The 17,498-nt window shown below is 51.2% G+C and overlaps 1 protein-coding gene across 3 annotated transcripts in view; it reads right to left on the reverse strand.

The window, feature by feature from the left end:
* The window catches only part of TBC1D10A (TBC1 domain family member 10A), a 34,916-nt gene that overhangs the window by 5,614 nt on the left and 11,804 nt on the right, over window positions 1–17,498 (reverse strand). For 2 of the 3 annotated variants that reach the window (XM_016938952.3, XM_063808137.1), the window contains 2 exons: window positions 6,931–7,030; window positions 1,822–1,929 (listed from right to left, as the gene is read on the reverse strand). In XM_016938952.3, coding sequence (XP_016794441.1) covers window positions 1,822–1,929; window positions 6,931–7,030 — 208 coding nt within the window. The remainder of the gene's footprint in view (window positions 1–1,821; window positions 1,930–6,930; window positions 7,031–17,498) is intronic. The other variant, XM_016938953.4, reaches the window with a different exon arrangement.

Here is a 17,498-nt window from a genome sequence, read left to right on the forward strand (position 1 = left end):
CAGGTAAAAAAGGACAGGGAGGTCCTGCCTGCCCAAGGAAGGAGGAAGAAATAGCACGTGCAGGAGAAGGAGCCACCAGCACCTGCAGAGCCTGCCCTGAATGCTGAGGTTGGGATGGGCCACCTGGACTGGGTATTGAATGGAGGGCCCTGTGGGGAGAGAGCACAGAAACAGGTGCATGCTGCCATCACCAGACCCCCACTGTGCCCTGCCTCGGCACAGGACCCGCAGCAACCAGGGGAAGCTCCTCATGCTTCCTCTGGGTCACCCACAGGCAAAGTCCTTCCAGGTGTGCTCACAAACCATTCTTCCAGCCCCCAGAACTGTGCAGGAACCCGTCACTCAGCTTCGGTGCATCAAGAAGGCCTTCTCTGCAAATCCACCTCCTCACACAAGCAACCTTCCAGACCCCCTGGGGGGTGGCTGATTCTTCTCTGGAAGCACAGCTCTACACACACATGCACACAGCTCTGTGTTCTGCTGCACACACACTCACGCTTGCTGAACCACACAGCCAAGAGGCTGACCAGGCTGCCCACGCTCTTGGCTCTCATGCCTGGCTCTGGCAGCCTGATGTTAACTATGGACTTGGACTGAGGTTCCCACCCCTGAGCCTCCCACTTTGCCCAGGATGCAGCCCCTCGAAATGGAAGAGATGTAGCCACTAGGAGGAAGACTCTGGAGTCAAGAGGCTGCTCCAGTGTGGCCTGGTATTGGTGCTCTGGGGAATAATCCAATCAGCCAGATTCAGACCTACCCCAGCCAGACACTCTACCAGCTTCCCTGCCCCTGCAAGTCCACGTGTTGCCAGCAAAAAGCTCTCGCCCTCTCCAGGTCAACAGCAGAAACTCTAGGCTACCTTGCCCTGCTCCTGCCCAGTCATCTCAAAGAACAGGTTTGGCAAGACTGGAGTGTTCAATGAAGAAGCATGAGATATGTCAACAAAGAGCTGGTGGTAGGCAGCTCTGCTCTGTCTCACTGTCTGCCTGTCACCAGTCCCAAGGGCCTGCGAGAAACCCCGATGCCTGCGGCCAGATCTGGCAGGTAAGCCGGGGCAACCCCAGGGAATCCAACTGCTTCCCCATAGTTCCCTAGGGGAGCAGGCTGGAGGAGCTGCCCAGCTCTGAATGGAGAGGTATTTTACTCTGGCCAGCCATGGGGCAGGGAGCAGCAGGAGGGATATCGGGACAGGAGGAGGGATAACAACAGAGGGCACCCTCTCTGGCCACTGACTGGCGTCTGACCCCTTGAGCTACTTGGGCAGTTCCCTTCAGTCCCCTTGGGTTTGGCTCTGCTACTCCTAGGGCTGATGACCCCACAAGACACACAGGTGGGCTGTGCTGGCCAGGCTTGGACAAGGCAGGAGAAAGTAGAGGATGGGAGGCCAGGAGGCACTGAAGGACCTGTGGTCCTGCTAGTCAAGCCCCCATAGGCCCAGGGCACAGGGCCCAAGGCAGTCAGGGAAATGGTCTGAGTGTCCCCTCCTGATAACCAAGAGCAGGGAGGTAGCCTACTGAGCCCAGGAAAGCAAAACCTGAGTGGTCATCAAGAGAAAGAGCTGGAATAGGGGGTACCAAATCTGGCCATTCCACTGAGGGCTGCTCAGGGCTGGAGCCTCAGTTGTACAGACCCTCCAGGAGACACAGGTACCCAGGACTGGGCCGGTCTGGCCTGCTGGGGCCTGGGCAGTTGGGCACATGACTGGAGGTTTCATGGACTGCTCATCCTGTGAGGTTCAGGTGAGCACATGGAGGATTGCTGCCATGGGGAGGACGCCAAGAGATGCGGAAGGGAGGGCAGGGCAAAGGAAGGGAAACTTACGTCAAACTTTCCAGGGTTCTGCTGTAACTTCACCTTGCCTCCTGACAGGTACTGCCAAGCACGGCCCCGCAGAGAAGGCGGGATGCCCTTTTGGCACCGCAGACGAATCTGAAAATCAAAAGGACAGCTGAGCCCATGCAGCCACCCAGGCAGCTCCCCCAGCCCAGCCCCTCTGCCAGTGCGTGGTGGGCCCTCAGTGCACACAGCAGCAAGAGCAGAAACAGGGAGAAAAGAGGACTTTCGCCGGGCAAGGTGGCTCACGCCTGTAATCCCAGCACTTTGGGAGGCCGAGGCGGGTGGATCACCTGAGTTCAGGAGTTTGAGACCAGCCTGGCCAACATGGTGAAACCCCGTCTCTACTAAAAATACAAAAATTAGCTAGGTGTGGTGGCGGGCGCCTGTAATCCTAGCTACTCGGGAGGCTAAGGCAGGAGAATCATTTGAACCCGGGAAGCAGAGTTGCAGTGAGCCAAGATCGTGCCATTGCCCTCCAGCCGGGTGACAAGAGCAAAACTCTGTCTCAAAAAAAAAAAAAGGACTTTTCCTACTGTTGCTACCATGCCAATCCTATGGTGCGGGGAGAGGAGGTGCCTGCAATTAGATATGCTAACACCAGGTGATGGCAGGGTCCCACATCCCTGGTGACAACACAGGCATTCCTGAGGTCTGCCATGGAATTCCAGACCCTCATAACTATCTTCTGAATCAAAATGGAACCCTATAGGTGGGCACGCTGGCTCACACCTGTAATCCCAGCACTCTGGGGAGCCGAGAAGGGCAGATCACTTAAGGTCAGGAGTTTGAGACCAGCCTGGCCAACATGGTGAAACCCCGTCTCTACTAAAAATACAAAAAATTAGCCAGGCATGGTGGTGGGCACCTGTAATCCTAGCTACTTGGGAGGCTGAGGCACGAGAATCGCTTGAACCCAGGAGGTGGAGGTTGCAGTAAGCTAAGATCGTGCCACTGCACTCCAGCCGGGGCGACAGACCGAGACTCTGTTTCAGGAAAAAAAAAAAAAAAAGGAAAAGGAACCATTACAAGTTGGGTGAACCCCATAGTCTGTCACCAGGGAGGGCATTGCACTGTGTGCGGCTCAGCTGCAGCCACAGGGAAGGTAGCTCATGAGATGAACCAGAATGTGCCCAGAGGTGTGGCCTGGGCACTTTCACGCAGGTATGTTGGTTTCAGCAGCCATGTGGCAGGATACCGTCAGCCTAGAGGGGAGAAATCTCAGCAGAACTCTGAAGGAAGATGGGAGCTGCTCAAATGGCTCCCTCTTTGTTTTGGTCAAGAATCCCCACTCTCCTCTCGTTGACCCTGAGCTCCCAACATCACCAGCCTGGGGCATAGGCAGCTGGCCTGAGTGTGAGTCCTGATCTCAGCCCTTGCTAAAATGGCCCAGGTCTTCCCTGCCACTCGTAGAATGGGAGAAGTGAGGGAGGAAGTATTTGAGGCAGCTCATGACCCAGAGCTAGTGCTCAATTCCGGCTAGCTGTTTTTATCAGGAAAAGTTTTCACTGGCAAAACTCAATTTGAAAAACTATCAAAACGATCATGTCTTTTACAAATGGGGCATTGAGGGTAGGGGAAAATTCGTGGGGGAAATTTCATCACACAAGCAGAGTGGGGGTAAATTCGTCATACAATCAGAAACCCTACTACCTCCTAGCTGCACCGCACAGGCTGGAGGGACCCAGCCCTGTGTACTTTCTACATCACCAGTGGGCTCCTCCTGGGCTTGGGACCAGAATGAGGCTCTGAAGGCAGTTGCCCTGACCCGTCAAGGTGGGCAAGGACAAAGGCAGAGGCATCACTCCTGTGAAATGCTGTGGTGGGGGAGGGGTGAGATGGCCAATGATACTCCCTCAACCCCTGCACTAAGCAGCCTGACCTGGGATAAAGGGGATGGGCGCTCAGGGCATGAGAAGAACATCTGGATGTGGGTTTGAATCTAGCGCTGACCTTAAGCCAACCACTTCTCAACTGTAAGATCTGAATAATACCTACTACTGTGCAGAGTTGTCAAAGGAGTCCATTAGAGAGGGAAAATGTGCTTAGTGTGGGGCCTGACACAGTCTGTGTTCAGTAAGCAATGGCTTCCTCTCTGCCCCTCCATCCCAGGAGGATGCTTGACACAGAAGCCCAGGACCTCAGCTCACACCTAACTTCCCCTCACCTAGAAACCCCCTTCAACAGTCCTGCTGGAAGCTCTCACAGGAGGGAGTACAGAAGCCCTGGTCTTCCTGGTGACCAGTGCAAACAAGAGAAAACTTTCCAAGGGTCAGAGAGAGTCAAGAACCAGGAAGGAGCCAGGCAAACAGGCTGAGGGTGGTGGGGGAAGAGTAGCGGTGGCTGGTCACAGGTGCCAAGTGAGAGCTTCTGGGACTGCCTAGAAAGGAGGCAGAGGAAGGGGGCTGAAGGGAACTGCACTAGACGCAAGGAAGAGTTTCCTGCAGCTATGGGACAAGGGTCTCCTTAAGGAAGCCAACTTGGGCAGGCTTTGGCAAAGGGATGTGCTTTAGCCCAAAGCCACAGGCCCTTCAGGCTCTCCCACAGAGCTAAGCTCAGCAAGAGGCAGCCCCACATCATCACAGCCCCCATAATACTTGGCCTTCTCCAGGAGAGCCCTGGAACACTTCCCGGGCAGCAAAGAGCTGGGAGTACAGCCAGCCTTTCCCACTCTGGCCTCCTCAGCATAAAGGTGCTGGAGGGGGTCATCCCTACCCTGCCTGCCTTAGGGAGGATGGTAGGGACCAGTAAGGATAAAATGGGAAAGTATTCCCAGAAACCACAGAGGATTACCATTCTCTGAGGCCAGGCCTTGGGAAAGGAGGTCTCTGATGAAAGCTGAGTGAGGACACACCCTTGCCTGCTGAACTCTGTGAGGGCAGGGCCCTGCGGGAAGACAGCATTCCAGCCCCAGCCCTGCCTCCCTGCAGGACCAGAATTCTGTCCTAGACATGGCTGGGAGTCTCCGGAAAGGAAGGCACCCTCCCAGCAGGACTATGTATGAGTCCAGGAGAAGTGTTGGGTCTGAGCCCACTTCCTGAAACAGGTATCATACTTCCTGTGCCACGACTTCCTGACCAGAGGGAGAACTCAAGCCTCCACAGGCAGGAAGAGCCCCGAGGGCAGGGCCCAGTATGGCCACAGCTGAGATGGCACGAGGGGCACCCAGTGGATGGTTCTGGGCTGGAGAGAAGCAGTGAGTTAGGGCCTCTGGGCACGGTGGATTGAAGCACTTCCTCTGGAGGCCTCAGCTGGGCAGGGGCAGGTCTTGGGCTCTAACCACAGTGCCAGGAAAGAAAAGGGGAAGTGTCAGCTGCTACTCTGCTGAGAGGTGCTCCCCGAAGCTCCCCTCTGGAATCCCTATTTTCAAGAACACGGAAGGTCCCTGCCAACCACCAGTCACCATAACAGATTGCTGGAGAGCAAGCTACAGCTCACAGTAAGAGCCAGAGGAATGATGAGGCAGGGAAACAGAGCCAGAGTCAGGCAGGAAGCAGGTGAGGAATAACCGTCTTAACATTGTTTTTTAAAAAAGAGATAGGCTGGGTGCAGTGGCTCATGCCAGTAATTCCAGCACTTTGGGAGGCCGACGCACATGGATTGCTTGAGCTCAGGAGTTCCAGACCGGCCTGGGCAACATGGTGAAACCCCATCTCTACAAAACATACAAAAATTCGCCAGGTGTGGTGATGTGCCTGTGGTCCCAGCTACTTGGGAGGCTGAGGTGGGAGAATCACTTAACTCCAGGAGTTTGAGGCTGCAGTGAGCCAAGATCATGCTGCTGCACTACAGCCTGGGTGACAGAGTGAGACCCTGTCTCAAATAAATAAATAGATAGACAGATAGATAGATAGATAGATAGATAGATAGATAGATAGATAGATAGATAGACAGACAGACAGACAGACAGACAGACAGACAGATAGCTATAGAGAATAACAAGCAAGAGCCCAGGTCTGGGTGAGCCTCTCCTCATAGCACAGGGCTTCACCATCTATGATACAGTCTATGAAGCACTTACCACCACTTCGTGGGGAGCAACAGGATTATCACTCCCATTTGGCCAGAGAAACTGAGGCTGAGAGGGTGAAGTGACTTGCCCAGAAGTTCCACAGTTAGCCACAGGTGTGAAGAGAGGAAAGGAGTGGGGCTGGGCCCAAGTCTATATGCCTGACTGTCAGTCCTGAGCTTTCTGTGAGGCCCTGCAGCCAGCTGTGCCAGCCTGGATCAGACCAGAGTGTCAGCTGATGAGAGTGGGCAATAGGGTTCATTCTGTGCATTAGGAACTTGTACAGAGAGACCCTAGCTGTAAGGCTCGGAACAGGCCTCCTCTAGGCCAGGTGGTAACACCATGCTGAGGGCAGCCAAGGATATTAACACACACACACACTTAAGAGTGGTGGGCAAGAATGTTCCCACAGGGCAATAGAGCTAGTGTCTAAAGACAGCCTCACTTGAAAAGGACTACTGGGTGATTTCATTTTCGTAAGACTATCATTAAAGTGTGAAGTTACTTTCTTCTTTCTTTGGCCAGGAGTCAAGAGGGAAGTCATCAAGTTAATCTAGAGGGTAAAGAAGGCCTCGTACTGTGGTGGCTAAGAGGGCAGGTGCTAAAGGTACACTGCTTGGGTTCAAATCTTGACCAGGTCATCAGTAAAGTGGGGATACTACTATTACTAACCTCACACTAGGGTGCTGTAAGGAATTATCCCAGGCAAGTGCCAAGCACAAAGTAAATGTTCCATACACGCTAGTTACTGGCAGTATTGTAAAGTCCTCCTTGATAGCTGGTAAGCAGCACTTAAGTCCTTCCCCTGGGAAGGCTAGAGGAAAGCTGTGTTATGGCTGTTGGCTAAGAGTGGCTTTGAGGTTTAGCTCCAGGACAATGTTCTGCATGAATCTGAAGTCATTGTGTTAGGACCCAACCTTCCCCCTGCCTTCAAGCCAGCTTCTGTCCTGCACTGGCAGTTGGAGGACACCTAAGGCATCTGGCAGTTATAGAAGCCCCTGCTTTCCTAGCTGATGAACTTCCTCCCTCTTCCTCCTCCTCCCCAAGCTGCCAACTCCCAGCCCAAGACCTGAGGCCAGGCCCCTCACCTTTTTGTGCTTCTTGGCCATCCATTTGTCCCAGTTGTTGAGCATGTCCAGCCACTTGGACTCCCTCTGCCTCAGCACCTCCAGGGGGACTTCCTCCAGCCTGTGGAGCAGAGGGCAGGGCCTGTGAGAGGTGCCAAGGGAAGCAAAGGCCCTGGCTTCATTCCCAGCTGCCAGCCTGGTCAGACCTCCATTCTTCCTGCCTACCATCCCTGCTGTTCCCTTCAGGACTGCTACCTCGGACCATCCTATTGCAGATGAGAGGGAACACGCCACCTCCCCATCCACCGCCTCAAGGCATAAGCTAGAGAGACAGCAGGTGGTTCAAGTGCCTACTTCCCTAATGTGGCCAGGACCCATGGTACCTCTCTGAGGCAGAGGCTGAGTGAGTGTCTGCATCTGTGCAGCAAAGCAAAGCATTCCTGTCCTGGGTCTGCCTTAGTCAATAAGCCTCTTCAGAGGGCCGGTGTACAAGGTGCAGAGTTGAACACAAAAACTAGTCAAACGAGTACAGAAATAATATGCTCACCTCTTTACTTGAGCCAAACTCATTACTCAGAGTTTCCCCAATTATGCCCTGGCCCTTTCCCTCTCAGCCTTTATTCATGCCAGTCCCTTTGCTGGAATGCTTCCCAAATCGTCTCCACCCATCAAAATCCTACACACACTTCAAAGCCCCATCAAATACCACTTCTTCTATCTGTAGATCTACTGACTGGGCAGCTAGCACAACTGTGTTGCAGTGTTCTAGGGCGAGGGCCTCTGGATGGGTTATGGGGATGCCGTCCCATGATTAAAACAAAGTCTTGACCCTCATGGAGTTGATATTCTGGTGGGCACTGAATGTGGGGAAAACAACTCAGCACCAAGGTGCTTTTTTCTGCTTTCTTAACAGAATAAGGTATTAATGACAGACAAGGAAACAGGCTTAGAGAGGTAAGATACTCGGGAAAGGTATCTTGCTTAGCGTTCAATCAGTGGAAAAACCCAGACTCAAATACAAGTCAGGTCCCAGCCAAGAGCCAGCACACAGTGCTGCCTGACCTCTCAGAAAGGAGCACAGGGTCGGAGGCAGCTCAGAGGAGGTTCTCAGGAACAGGACACAGTGGGGCTGGGGCTTGGCCCAGGCCTGAGTCTCTGATCCTCTCTCTGCCGGAAGGAAATGTGCTACTGTGACTTTTACTGGTTGGAAGAGCAGAGGGAGGGGCCCTGGCAGAGCTGAGGCCTCTAAGACACAAAAGGGAAGGTCTTCTTCAGTGCATTTTATCTGGGGAAGTGCCCAGGCCTGAGAGTAGCCTTGGAACTGAACGTCTGAGGAAGGACTACAGCCCAGGCAAAGGAGGCCGCCTCAACGCACTGATACAAGGCACCCCACCTTGAACTGCTGCCCCTCTCACCACCTAAAGGCAGAACTAGGGCATGAGTTACTCCTTTCTTTGCCTTTCCTGATAAAAGCAAAGCAAGGACCACGCCTTTACAAAAGCTCAGGTAATTTACAAAGGGATATGTATCTCCGGGCAACCCCCAAACATCCCAGGAGCAGAAACTAAGGGCCCACACCTCCCAGGCCATGATACCTTCCACCACCTATAATGCACTGCTTATGCAACAAGTCAGAGGAACAGCCTTCTAGTTAACCAGTCAGAAGGGTGCCCAAACTGAGTCAACAGGAAGTTCTGGCAGTTATGGATGTAGATAATGGCTAATCCAATATCCCCACTGCACAGATGAAGAAACTGAGGCTTACAGAGGGCAAGGTTTTCACTTGAGATTACCAGTTTCCAAAGAACTCACAGGTGATTAAATATGTCTATCTGATACCTCAACCCTCAGTCTGGCTTTATTGATAAAATCTAACTGCAGGGACTCAAAGACGCCCATTCTCCCAACTGCAGATACACAGAGGAACATGTTAAATTCAGAGTTCTTTTAACTGATGCCAGATAACAGCTTTGGCAGTTTCAAACCCCCAATGTCAAACCTCAAACCGGAACTTCAGAAGAGTACAAAACAAACTACCATATTTCCTGGATCTAAGACACCACTGATTTTAAGCTACACCATTGATTTGGCAAGATCTTCTCAGAAACAAACAAAAAACCCACTACTACTTTAACTGTGCATGTCAATTGAAAGATCTGTTTTGATTTTTTAAATCCTAAATTAGGAAAATTTTAAGGCAATATGGCCATCTGAATGGTTTTTCCTTTAACAGCAGAGGAGTTTAATCTACCTGGAGATGGTGAGAAGGAAGACACTGGAGGTCTCGCTGTACCCAGCACTCAGCGTACCACATGCTCTCTAACTGCAGGTAGATGTCTCTAGGCACAGGATATACTCCTGAAACATTGCAGGCTATTTTTTTTGTTGTTAAATCAGAAGAGTCACATATCCTTCAATTAACTCAGTCAGGATCTTAGAAAACATCTGATCCAACTGCTGTCTGATGTAGAAATCCTTTCTACATTAGGCAAGTCCCCTTTCTTCTCTGATCCTCAGTTTCGCTACATGCTTGTACAGTCTATCTTATGAATTTGACCCTCTAAGGAGGCCCACAGAGGAGCTGTGGGATGAAGCTGGGGCCAGAGGGGTCCCTGAAAATAGTATGACCGTGTAGAAGCCCTGAGGAGGCTTCCTCCTGACAGTGGAGAGGGCAGGAACCAATTGCTAGTGAGAGAGAAGCTGGCCCAGTATAAGGGACCACAAATGGCCCACGGGGGATGTCGCAAATCTGGCGGCCTCACTCATCCTCCAGAAAACCCCTCCTTCCTTAAGGTAGCCTGAGGGAGTCTCTGAAGCCAAAAGAGACAAGTGAGACCAGTTTCTTTTGGCTCAGCCACTGCTGGAACTCCTCCAGGGATGGGCCTTCCTTACCTCCAGGTGAAGTCACCCTATTGTTAAACAGTTTCCACTGCTAAAGCTTTCTTCCCCACCTTATGCCAAGATTGTCCTAGTAACTTCCACCATAATCTCAACACCGCTTTTGAGGCCATACAATTCTCCCATACCAGGCACACACATGTTTATCCCTCACCATCCACTCATCCCTAACTGAATGCCCTTTCTTCTCCCTTCTCCAAGTGACAGTAACCCTTCAGAGCCCAATATTACATTAAAAACCATCACTACAACAATAATAATATCAGCAACAGTAGTTACCATTCGTAGATTATTTACTACTTACAATTTTCTTCTCAATGCTTCACATACCTTTATCACATGTACCTTTTGTAATAACCCTACTATAACATCATTCTCCCCTTTTTATTTTATTTTTTTGAGACGGAGTTTTGCGCTTGTTGCCCAGGCTGGAGTGCAATGGCGCGATCTCGGCTCACTGCAACGTCCGCCTTCCGGGTTCAAGTGATTCTCGTGCCTCAGCCTCCCGAGTAGCTGGGATTACAGGCGCCCACCACCACACCCAGCTAATTTTTTGCATTTTTAGTAAAGACAGGGTTTCACTATGTTGGCCAGGCTGGTCTTGAACTCCTGACCTCAGGCGATCCACCCGCCTCGGCCTCCTGAAGTGTTGGGATTACAGGCGTGAGCCACAGCGCCCGGCCCATTCTCCCCATTTTAAAGTAGAATCCAAGGCTTAGTAATGTTAAGAGTGTTTTAAGACCATGTAGCTATAAGTGGCAGAGCTGGGACTCAAACCCAGGCCTGACTGACTCTACAGCTCATGCTCTTGACCCTTGTACTACACTTCTCTGCCTCCACAGGTCAAGCCCTCAGCCTCCACACAGCCTGCATGCCTGCATGCCTGCATGCCTGCATGCCTGCCTGCCTGCCTGCCTGCCTGCCTGCCTAGATCTCGTAAAATGTCCTCCAACCTGAAGATCTTCATCCTGGCTCAGAACACCATGTCTCATGCTTTTTAAACTGAGACCCACACAAACACAACACACATACACACACACAACCAGAATACATTTTAGGAAACGAGTTGCCCTTACATGTACAAATGCACTCTGATATTTCCAGATTGATTTTCTATTTTTCTATTCTATTGTTTTAAATGCTGGTCACAAGCCCCTAAAACTGATTTCAGCACCAACTGATAAATGAGTCAAGTCATTAAGTGTGAAATATGCACTTCATTACCACTTGCTCATATTACTCAGCACTGTCCCTCCCCAGCTGGACCGGGTCTTGAACTTCTTCTGTGACTCCTACCACACGCCCCAGGTGTTCAACAGCTGCCTGCCTGGCTTTCTCCATGACATCATTACCTTCATCTGCACTGCATCAGGGCTACAAGCTACTTCTGCCTTAGAAATTGTACGTGTCCCTCTAATAGCCCAGTGAAGTGGGGCCCTCACAGATTAATTACTATTTCCATTTGGACCATGACAGACTTGGCCTGATCAGAAAGGTTGTATGACTTGGACAAAGTCACAAAGCTAATAAGTAAGTAGCTGACCCAGGGCTTCCCCTCTGTCACAGTGACCTATATGCTATTTCCAGCTCCCTGGGGAAGGCTGTGGGGAAATCAGGCCCTTCTCCAGATGCTTCTGTGTGGCTCCATCTCTGGCCCCCAAGCCACTGGAGACAGTCTAACCCCCTCCTCCAGTGTTGTGACTGCCCCAGTGAGTGGCCTGCCCGTACCTAGCAATGCTCAGAGACACCAATACACTGGATGGGATGGTTTGCCAGCACAACCTCAGGTGCAGATGGTAAGCCTGGGTAATCTGCCATTTTTTTTTTGAAACGGAGTCTTGCTCTGTCGCCCAGGCTGGAGTGCAGTGGCATGATCTCGGCTCACTGCAACCTCCACCTCCCGGGTTTAAGTGATTCTCTTGCTTCAGCATCCCAAGTAGCTGGGGCACCACCACACCCAGCTAATTTTTGTATTTTTAGTAGAGACGGGGTTTCACCATGTTGGCCAGGATGGTCTCAATCTCTTGACCATGTGATCCACCCGCCTCAGCCTCCCAAAGTGCTGGGATGACAGGCATGAGCCACCACACCCGGCCAGGGCAATCTGCCATTTGCTGGCAACCCCAGCTTCTGAGGAGGAAAGGCTCAGAGGAGACAAAGGTGGCACCTAATCACAGATCTTGTCAGGCTCCTGGACTGGAACAGGCTTAGCCATGCTGTGCCATGTCATGGTCCAAGGCAGCAGTGACGCTCTGCTGACCCCATTCTCTGTAGGTTCCCAGTTTCCTAGCGTTCTCCCAAAACCCAGAGGCTTGAGGCTTCCAAAAGTTCAGAAGGACAAGACTGCTTCCCAGGCTACTGAGACCAAGGGCTGGGGTTCTCTCTTCCCTTGTCCTTCTAGACATCTGCTTTCTGCCCAAGCACATCTCAGCACCTCTGGCTAGGCAGGTTCAGCAAGGGCAGTGTCCATGCTCATCACCTCCTTATCCTAGCCTGTCGTGGGAGATAAATCTTGATACCAAGGAACCCGTCTAAACCCTCCTCCAAGCCTCACTCCCTGAACCAGCCCAAACAAAGAAAAATACACCCTAAGCAGAAAGTCTGAGGTCACAGACCACAGGACTGATCCTCCTCTCACCCATAGGGGAAACCAGGTGGGGTGTAGGGGAGAATAAATAGAGTGGGGACTTGAAGTTAGCTGAGCTAGGTACTCCAGTTCTGCCATCTACTAACTGGGAGACCATGTGCAACAAGTGACAACTTCTTCATCTTTCAGTGGGGTCATAACGCACACCTCATCTCTTATAGGGCTGCAATGAGGAATAAATGTGTACAAGGGCCCAGCCTGGTGGGTGGCCAGCAAATGGTAGCTATTAGGTGACTGGTATTTGCGGCTTAACTAGCAATTTCACATCTCTTTTCTCATCTGACTGGTCCCCATACACAGGCCTTTGAGGAAGGCAGGGCATGATTACCACCATTTTACTCATGAAGCAATTGAGGCTCTGAGAGATTACTTAATTTGCTCAATGGTAAACAAATTCTAACTCCTGGCCGCTGATCCAAGCTCTACCGCTTTACAGCTGTGTGAAACAGGGCTGGCTGCTTTGCTCTCTGAGCTTCCAGTTCCTCATCTGTAACCCAGGAGGAATGCCACCTCCTCAGAGAACATTGGTAAACATTGATGTGAGGCAATTAAGAGCTGACACTTTCATGCGCTGGCCGTGTACTAGCTCTGCCAAACACTACACAGGCACACAATCCCCCAAGGAAATAGCTTTAATTATCTCCATTTAATAGACAAGAACACTAAGATTCAGCACAGTGGAGTAATATGCCCAAGGTTACATAGCCTGGAAGTAGAGGCTGCCACCTGAGCACTAAACTATCCAAGACATATAAAGTCCCCCGCTCATACCATGGCTTCAATCCCTGTCACATTCCCTTCCCTCTTCTTATCACCCTCTGTGCCGAGAAAGGCAGGGGTGAATAACGTGAAAAAAAAACCCTCACACTTGGGTCTCCAGGATGGAGAGGAGGCAGTTGGAGGAAGTCCCACCAAAGTGTGGAAAATTGGGAAGTGGATGTGCAGGGGGAGCATGGCCAATCACCGATCCAGAGGGTTTCCCTCTCCACCCAGAGCCTGAAAGTGAAGTGAGGACAAACAAAAGGCTGACCTGTTTTGCATACTAGGCAACAACCTCTGGAGTTCACTACCCTAAGAGGTGGTAATGAATGAAGGTATAAATGGCTTTTAGACCAGTTCCATAAGAAGTGATGATGAGAAACCAAAGGCAGGAGAGGGTAGGCTGGTGGTGTGCAAATGGCTGTCAGGACTGGGAAACCTATGAGATCATGCAGTGAGGCCATCCCCTCCCCAGAAGGTAAGCGGTCTGCCTGACGCCACACACTCTGTGAGTTGGTAGGAAAAAGGAAGAGGGTCTGCAGCAGCCTGGCACTCCCTTCTGGGGCCCGGCCACCCCTGCCTAGGAGCCAGCTGGCAGTGTCCAGGCTCCTTGTCTGAGTGAGAGAGTCTGGCTTGCTTCACTCTCCCTCCTTCCCAATGCAGGCTAATTCTGGGGCTGCCTGTCTTTCCCATGAGGAATTCCCTGGCTCTGCTTCTAGTGCTGGGTCAGTGCACAATGGTAAACAGGTTCTCTCCACCCTTCACTGGCCTTGGTGCCCTGGACCTCTGCCCAGCTCTCTACTCTGCTCAGCTCCACCCTAGTCAGTGTGAGAAATGGTTCCTTTAGCACTAGCCTTGCTGGCTCCCAAAAAGAAAAACCAAGGTATCTACCTTCCTCTGATGCACTCATCTAGGGAAGGGCGTAGACCACAGAGAAACTCCCAAGCAGCTCTCCCTGACAACTGCAGAAAGGTATTAGATAGGGTCTCGCTCTGTCGCCCAAGATGGAGTGCAGTGGCATGATCTCGGCTCACTGCAGCCTCCGCCTCCTGGGCTTAAGCCATCCTCCCACCTCAGCCTCTCAAGTAGCTGGGACCATAGGCTCATGCTACCATGCCCCACTAAGTTTTGTATTTTTTGTAGAGACAAGGTTTCACCGTGTTGCCCAGGCTAGTCTCAAACTCCTGGGCTCAAGTGATCTGCCTGCATCAGCCTCCCAAAGTGTTAGGATTACGGGTATTAGTGACTGAGTGCCGCCCGAGACTATTCTCAACAGAAGACATCTTTTCTCCAAATCCCAGCTCCTACCAGGCAGAGTGCTGCTTGAAATTCCCTTGCTGGTGACTGAGTCCTTGGATCACAATCTCACTGCAGGCACCCAGGGGCCACCCTGACTCATCCTTACCAAACTGCTAGATCTCATTGATAGATCTTACCAAAATTAGTCTTGACTCACTGTTTATATAAGGCCCCTCCTCTGCCCAGACTCGTCCATGGCTCCCTACTGCCCTCATTATCCAACAGAAACCTCAGACCCTGTAGCTGGGCATTACGGCACACGCCCTGTCTTCCCAGCTGCTCGGGAGACTGAAGTGGGAGGATCACTTGAGCTCAGGAGTTTGAAGCTGCAGTGAACCATGATTGTGCCACTGCACCCTAGACTGGGCCACTGGGTCACAGGGCAAGACCTTTTCTCAAAACAAACAAACAAACAGAAAACAAAGAACAATAATAACAACAACAACAACAACAACACAAAAAACAAAGAAACTTCAGGCCCTGGCTCTCAAGGCCCTCCTGTTCCCCTGCACATCCCTTTCTCCCCTAGTCCCATCTCTATAGGCCCCTACCCCTGAGCCATCTTCCTTCAACCCCCATTCAATTTTGGTGCCATCATCTTGGGAAGCATCATTCCGAACTCCTTCTCATCTCTACAAAGCCTCTCCTAACTATTCCAGGGACAGAACACAATCAGGCCCTCATTATATTCCATGCACACCTTTCTAGAGCCTGTGTTCCAGGCCCTGAATCTACAAAGATGAATAAAATGTGGTCCCTGCCCTTGAGGAGGTCAATCTGGCATCAACAAACAGGTAGGTAAATAACTAGCACACAGAGAAGAAGTGCCATCACAGGAGCATGTAGAAGGGGCTAGGAGACTGCAAAAAGACCCCAGGGTGAGGACGGGCTGTTTAGAGAAAGCTTTAAAGGGGAGTTGACTTTTGAATTGGGGTTTGAAGGGTGACAGGAAGTAGCTAGGCTGAGAAAGGGGAAAGAACACACCAGGCAAAACACTCAGTATGTTCAAATGCTAGTTAATAGGAGAAGGAATGGCTTGTTTGGGGAATGTGAGCAGTCCAGTGGGACAGGTGGAGCTTCTCCACCTAAAGGCTGTTCTGCAGAGGCAGCATTTCATGAGAAGGCATGTTCCTGGAGGGCAGGGGCTCTCTTGGCCTCATTCTCTGCAGTGTGTCCCAAGCCTGATACCTAGCTGGTGCTCAATAAATGTGTGTGTGTGTGTGTGTTGTTATTGTTGTTTTGAGACGGAGTCTTGCTCTGTCGCCCAGGCTGGAGTGCAGTGGCGCAATCTCGGCTCACTGCAACCTCCGCCTCCCGGGTTCAAGCTATTCTCCTGCCTCAGCCTCCTGAGTAGCTGGGACTACAGGTGTGCACCACCACGCCCAGCTAATTTTTTTTTTTTTTTTTTTAGCAGAGACGGGGTTTCACCATGTTGGCCAGGATGGTCTCGATCTCCTGACCTCATGATCCACCCACCTCAGCCTCCCAAAGTGTAGGGATTACAGGTGTGAGCCACCGTGCCTGGCCAACAAATGTGTGTGTTGAGTGATTCATGAGCTTGGTGACCTCAGACACTCTGAATTTCATTAAGTGTTGTCAGCAGTGAAAAGGGAATATGCTCCTCTACCTTGATAGCAGGTGGGTAAAGCATAGTAAGAACTTGATAAAGAGCATTCCCTCTCTGGCCTGGTACCAGCTCTAGATCTTCCTCAAAGCCCAGCACAGGGCTGAGCACAGATCTGCTTGATGATGGCATTTTATAACATTACAATTCTAATATTCAATTAACTTAACTGAATGTCTGTTATAACAACAGACGCTTGCTATGCACCAGACACTGTGTTCAGCACTTAACTTACATTATTTCATTTAATCCTGACAAGCCCATGAGATAAATCCTCTAATTATCAACTCCCTTTTGTGAATAAGGAAACTCAGGTTCTTCAGAAAGACAATAACTGGCCAAAGTCCAAGTCAAGCAGGGGATGGCACTGGAAAGTGAATCCGGGCCCTGCTCATCTCTCCCTGTCACTCAACTCCACCACCAAGTGCTGTCCAGTAGGCTGGGTATACACAGCCTTGCTCCTGAGGAGCCTGGAGTTCAGTGGACTCAGAGGCACAAGCTGTGTGATGCTTGGCAAGTCACTTTGCCTCTCTGGGACTTGGTTTCTGCTTCTTAAAATGGGGACTATGATGATAAATACTCTCACAGAATTAAACGAGGTGATGTAGGTGAAAGCCTCGTCCACCATACAGGCTCCTCTGTGAAACGGCATTACTGTGACTATCCTGGGAGGATGGAGGGGGTCACTCAGAAGCAGAACAGGAAGCTCAGGATGAAAGTCTACATGGTGCCAGGCACAGTAGCTCACGCCTATAATCCCAACATTTTGGAAGGCAGAGGCCAGAGGATTGCTTGAGGCCAGGAGTTTGAGACCAGCCTGGGCAAGAGAGTGAGACCCTGTCTCTACAAAATTCTTTTAAAAATTAGCCAGGCATAGTGCTGCATGTCTGTAGTCGTAGCTACTCAGGAGGCTGAGGTGGAAGATTGCTTGAGCCCAGGAGTTCAAGGCTGCAGTGAGCCATAATTGTGCCACTGCACTCCAGCCTGGGTGAGAGAGGGAGACCCTGACTCAAAAAAAAAAAAAAAAAACCCACCAAAAAACCACAAAAAACCCACAAAAAAAAACACAGAGGAGGGTGGTGGTAATTATTAAGCAAACTCAGACTCCTTCCCCAAGTGACTACCACCACCCAGGAGGACAGAGGCCCCGGGCAGCACTCTGGTTGCAAGCCTTGAGTGGAATCTTTCGGGAGGCCCACCTTTGCTCTTACTTCTGCTTATCTTCACAGACCAAGGAAAGGGAAGGTCAGGCCCTCAGATCACAGCCCTGCTCCAGATGACTCAGCGAGGAACTCATGGGGGGATTCCCAACCTGCCCTGGCAGGCCAGGAAGCTCCAGACCACAAGCTGAGTGGGACTGGC

The sequence above is a fragment of the Pan troglodytes genome, chromosome 23 (genome assembly GCF_028858775.2).
Source record: "Pan troglodytes isolate AG18354 chromosome 23, NHGRI_mPanTro3-v2.0_pri, whole genome shotgun sequence".
Taxonomy (NCBI): domain Eukaryota; kingdom Metazoa; phylum Chordata; class Mammalia; order Primates; family Hominidae; genus Pan; species Pan troglodytes.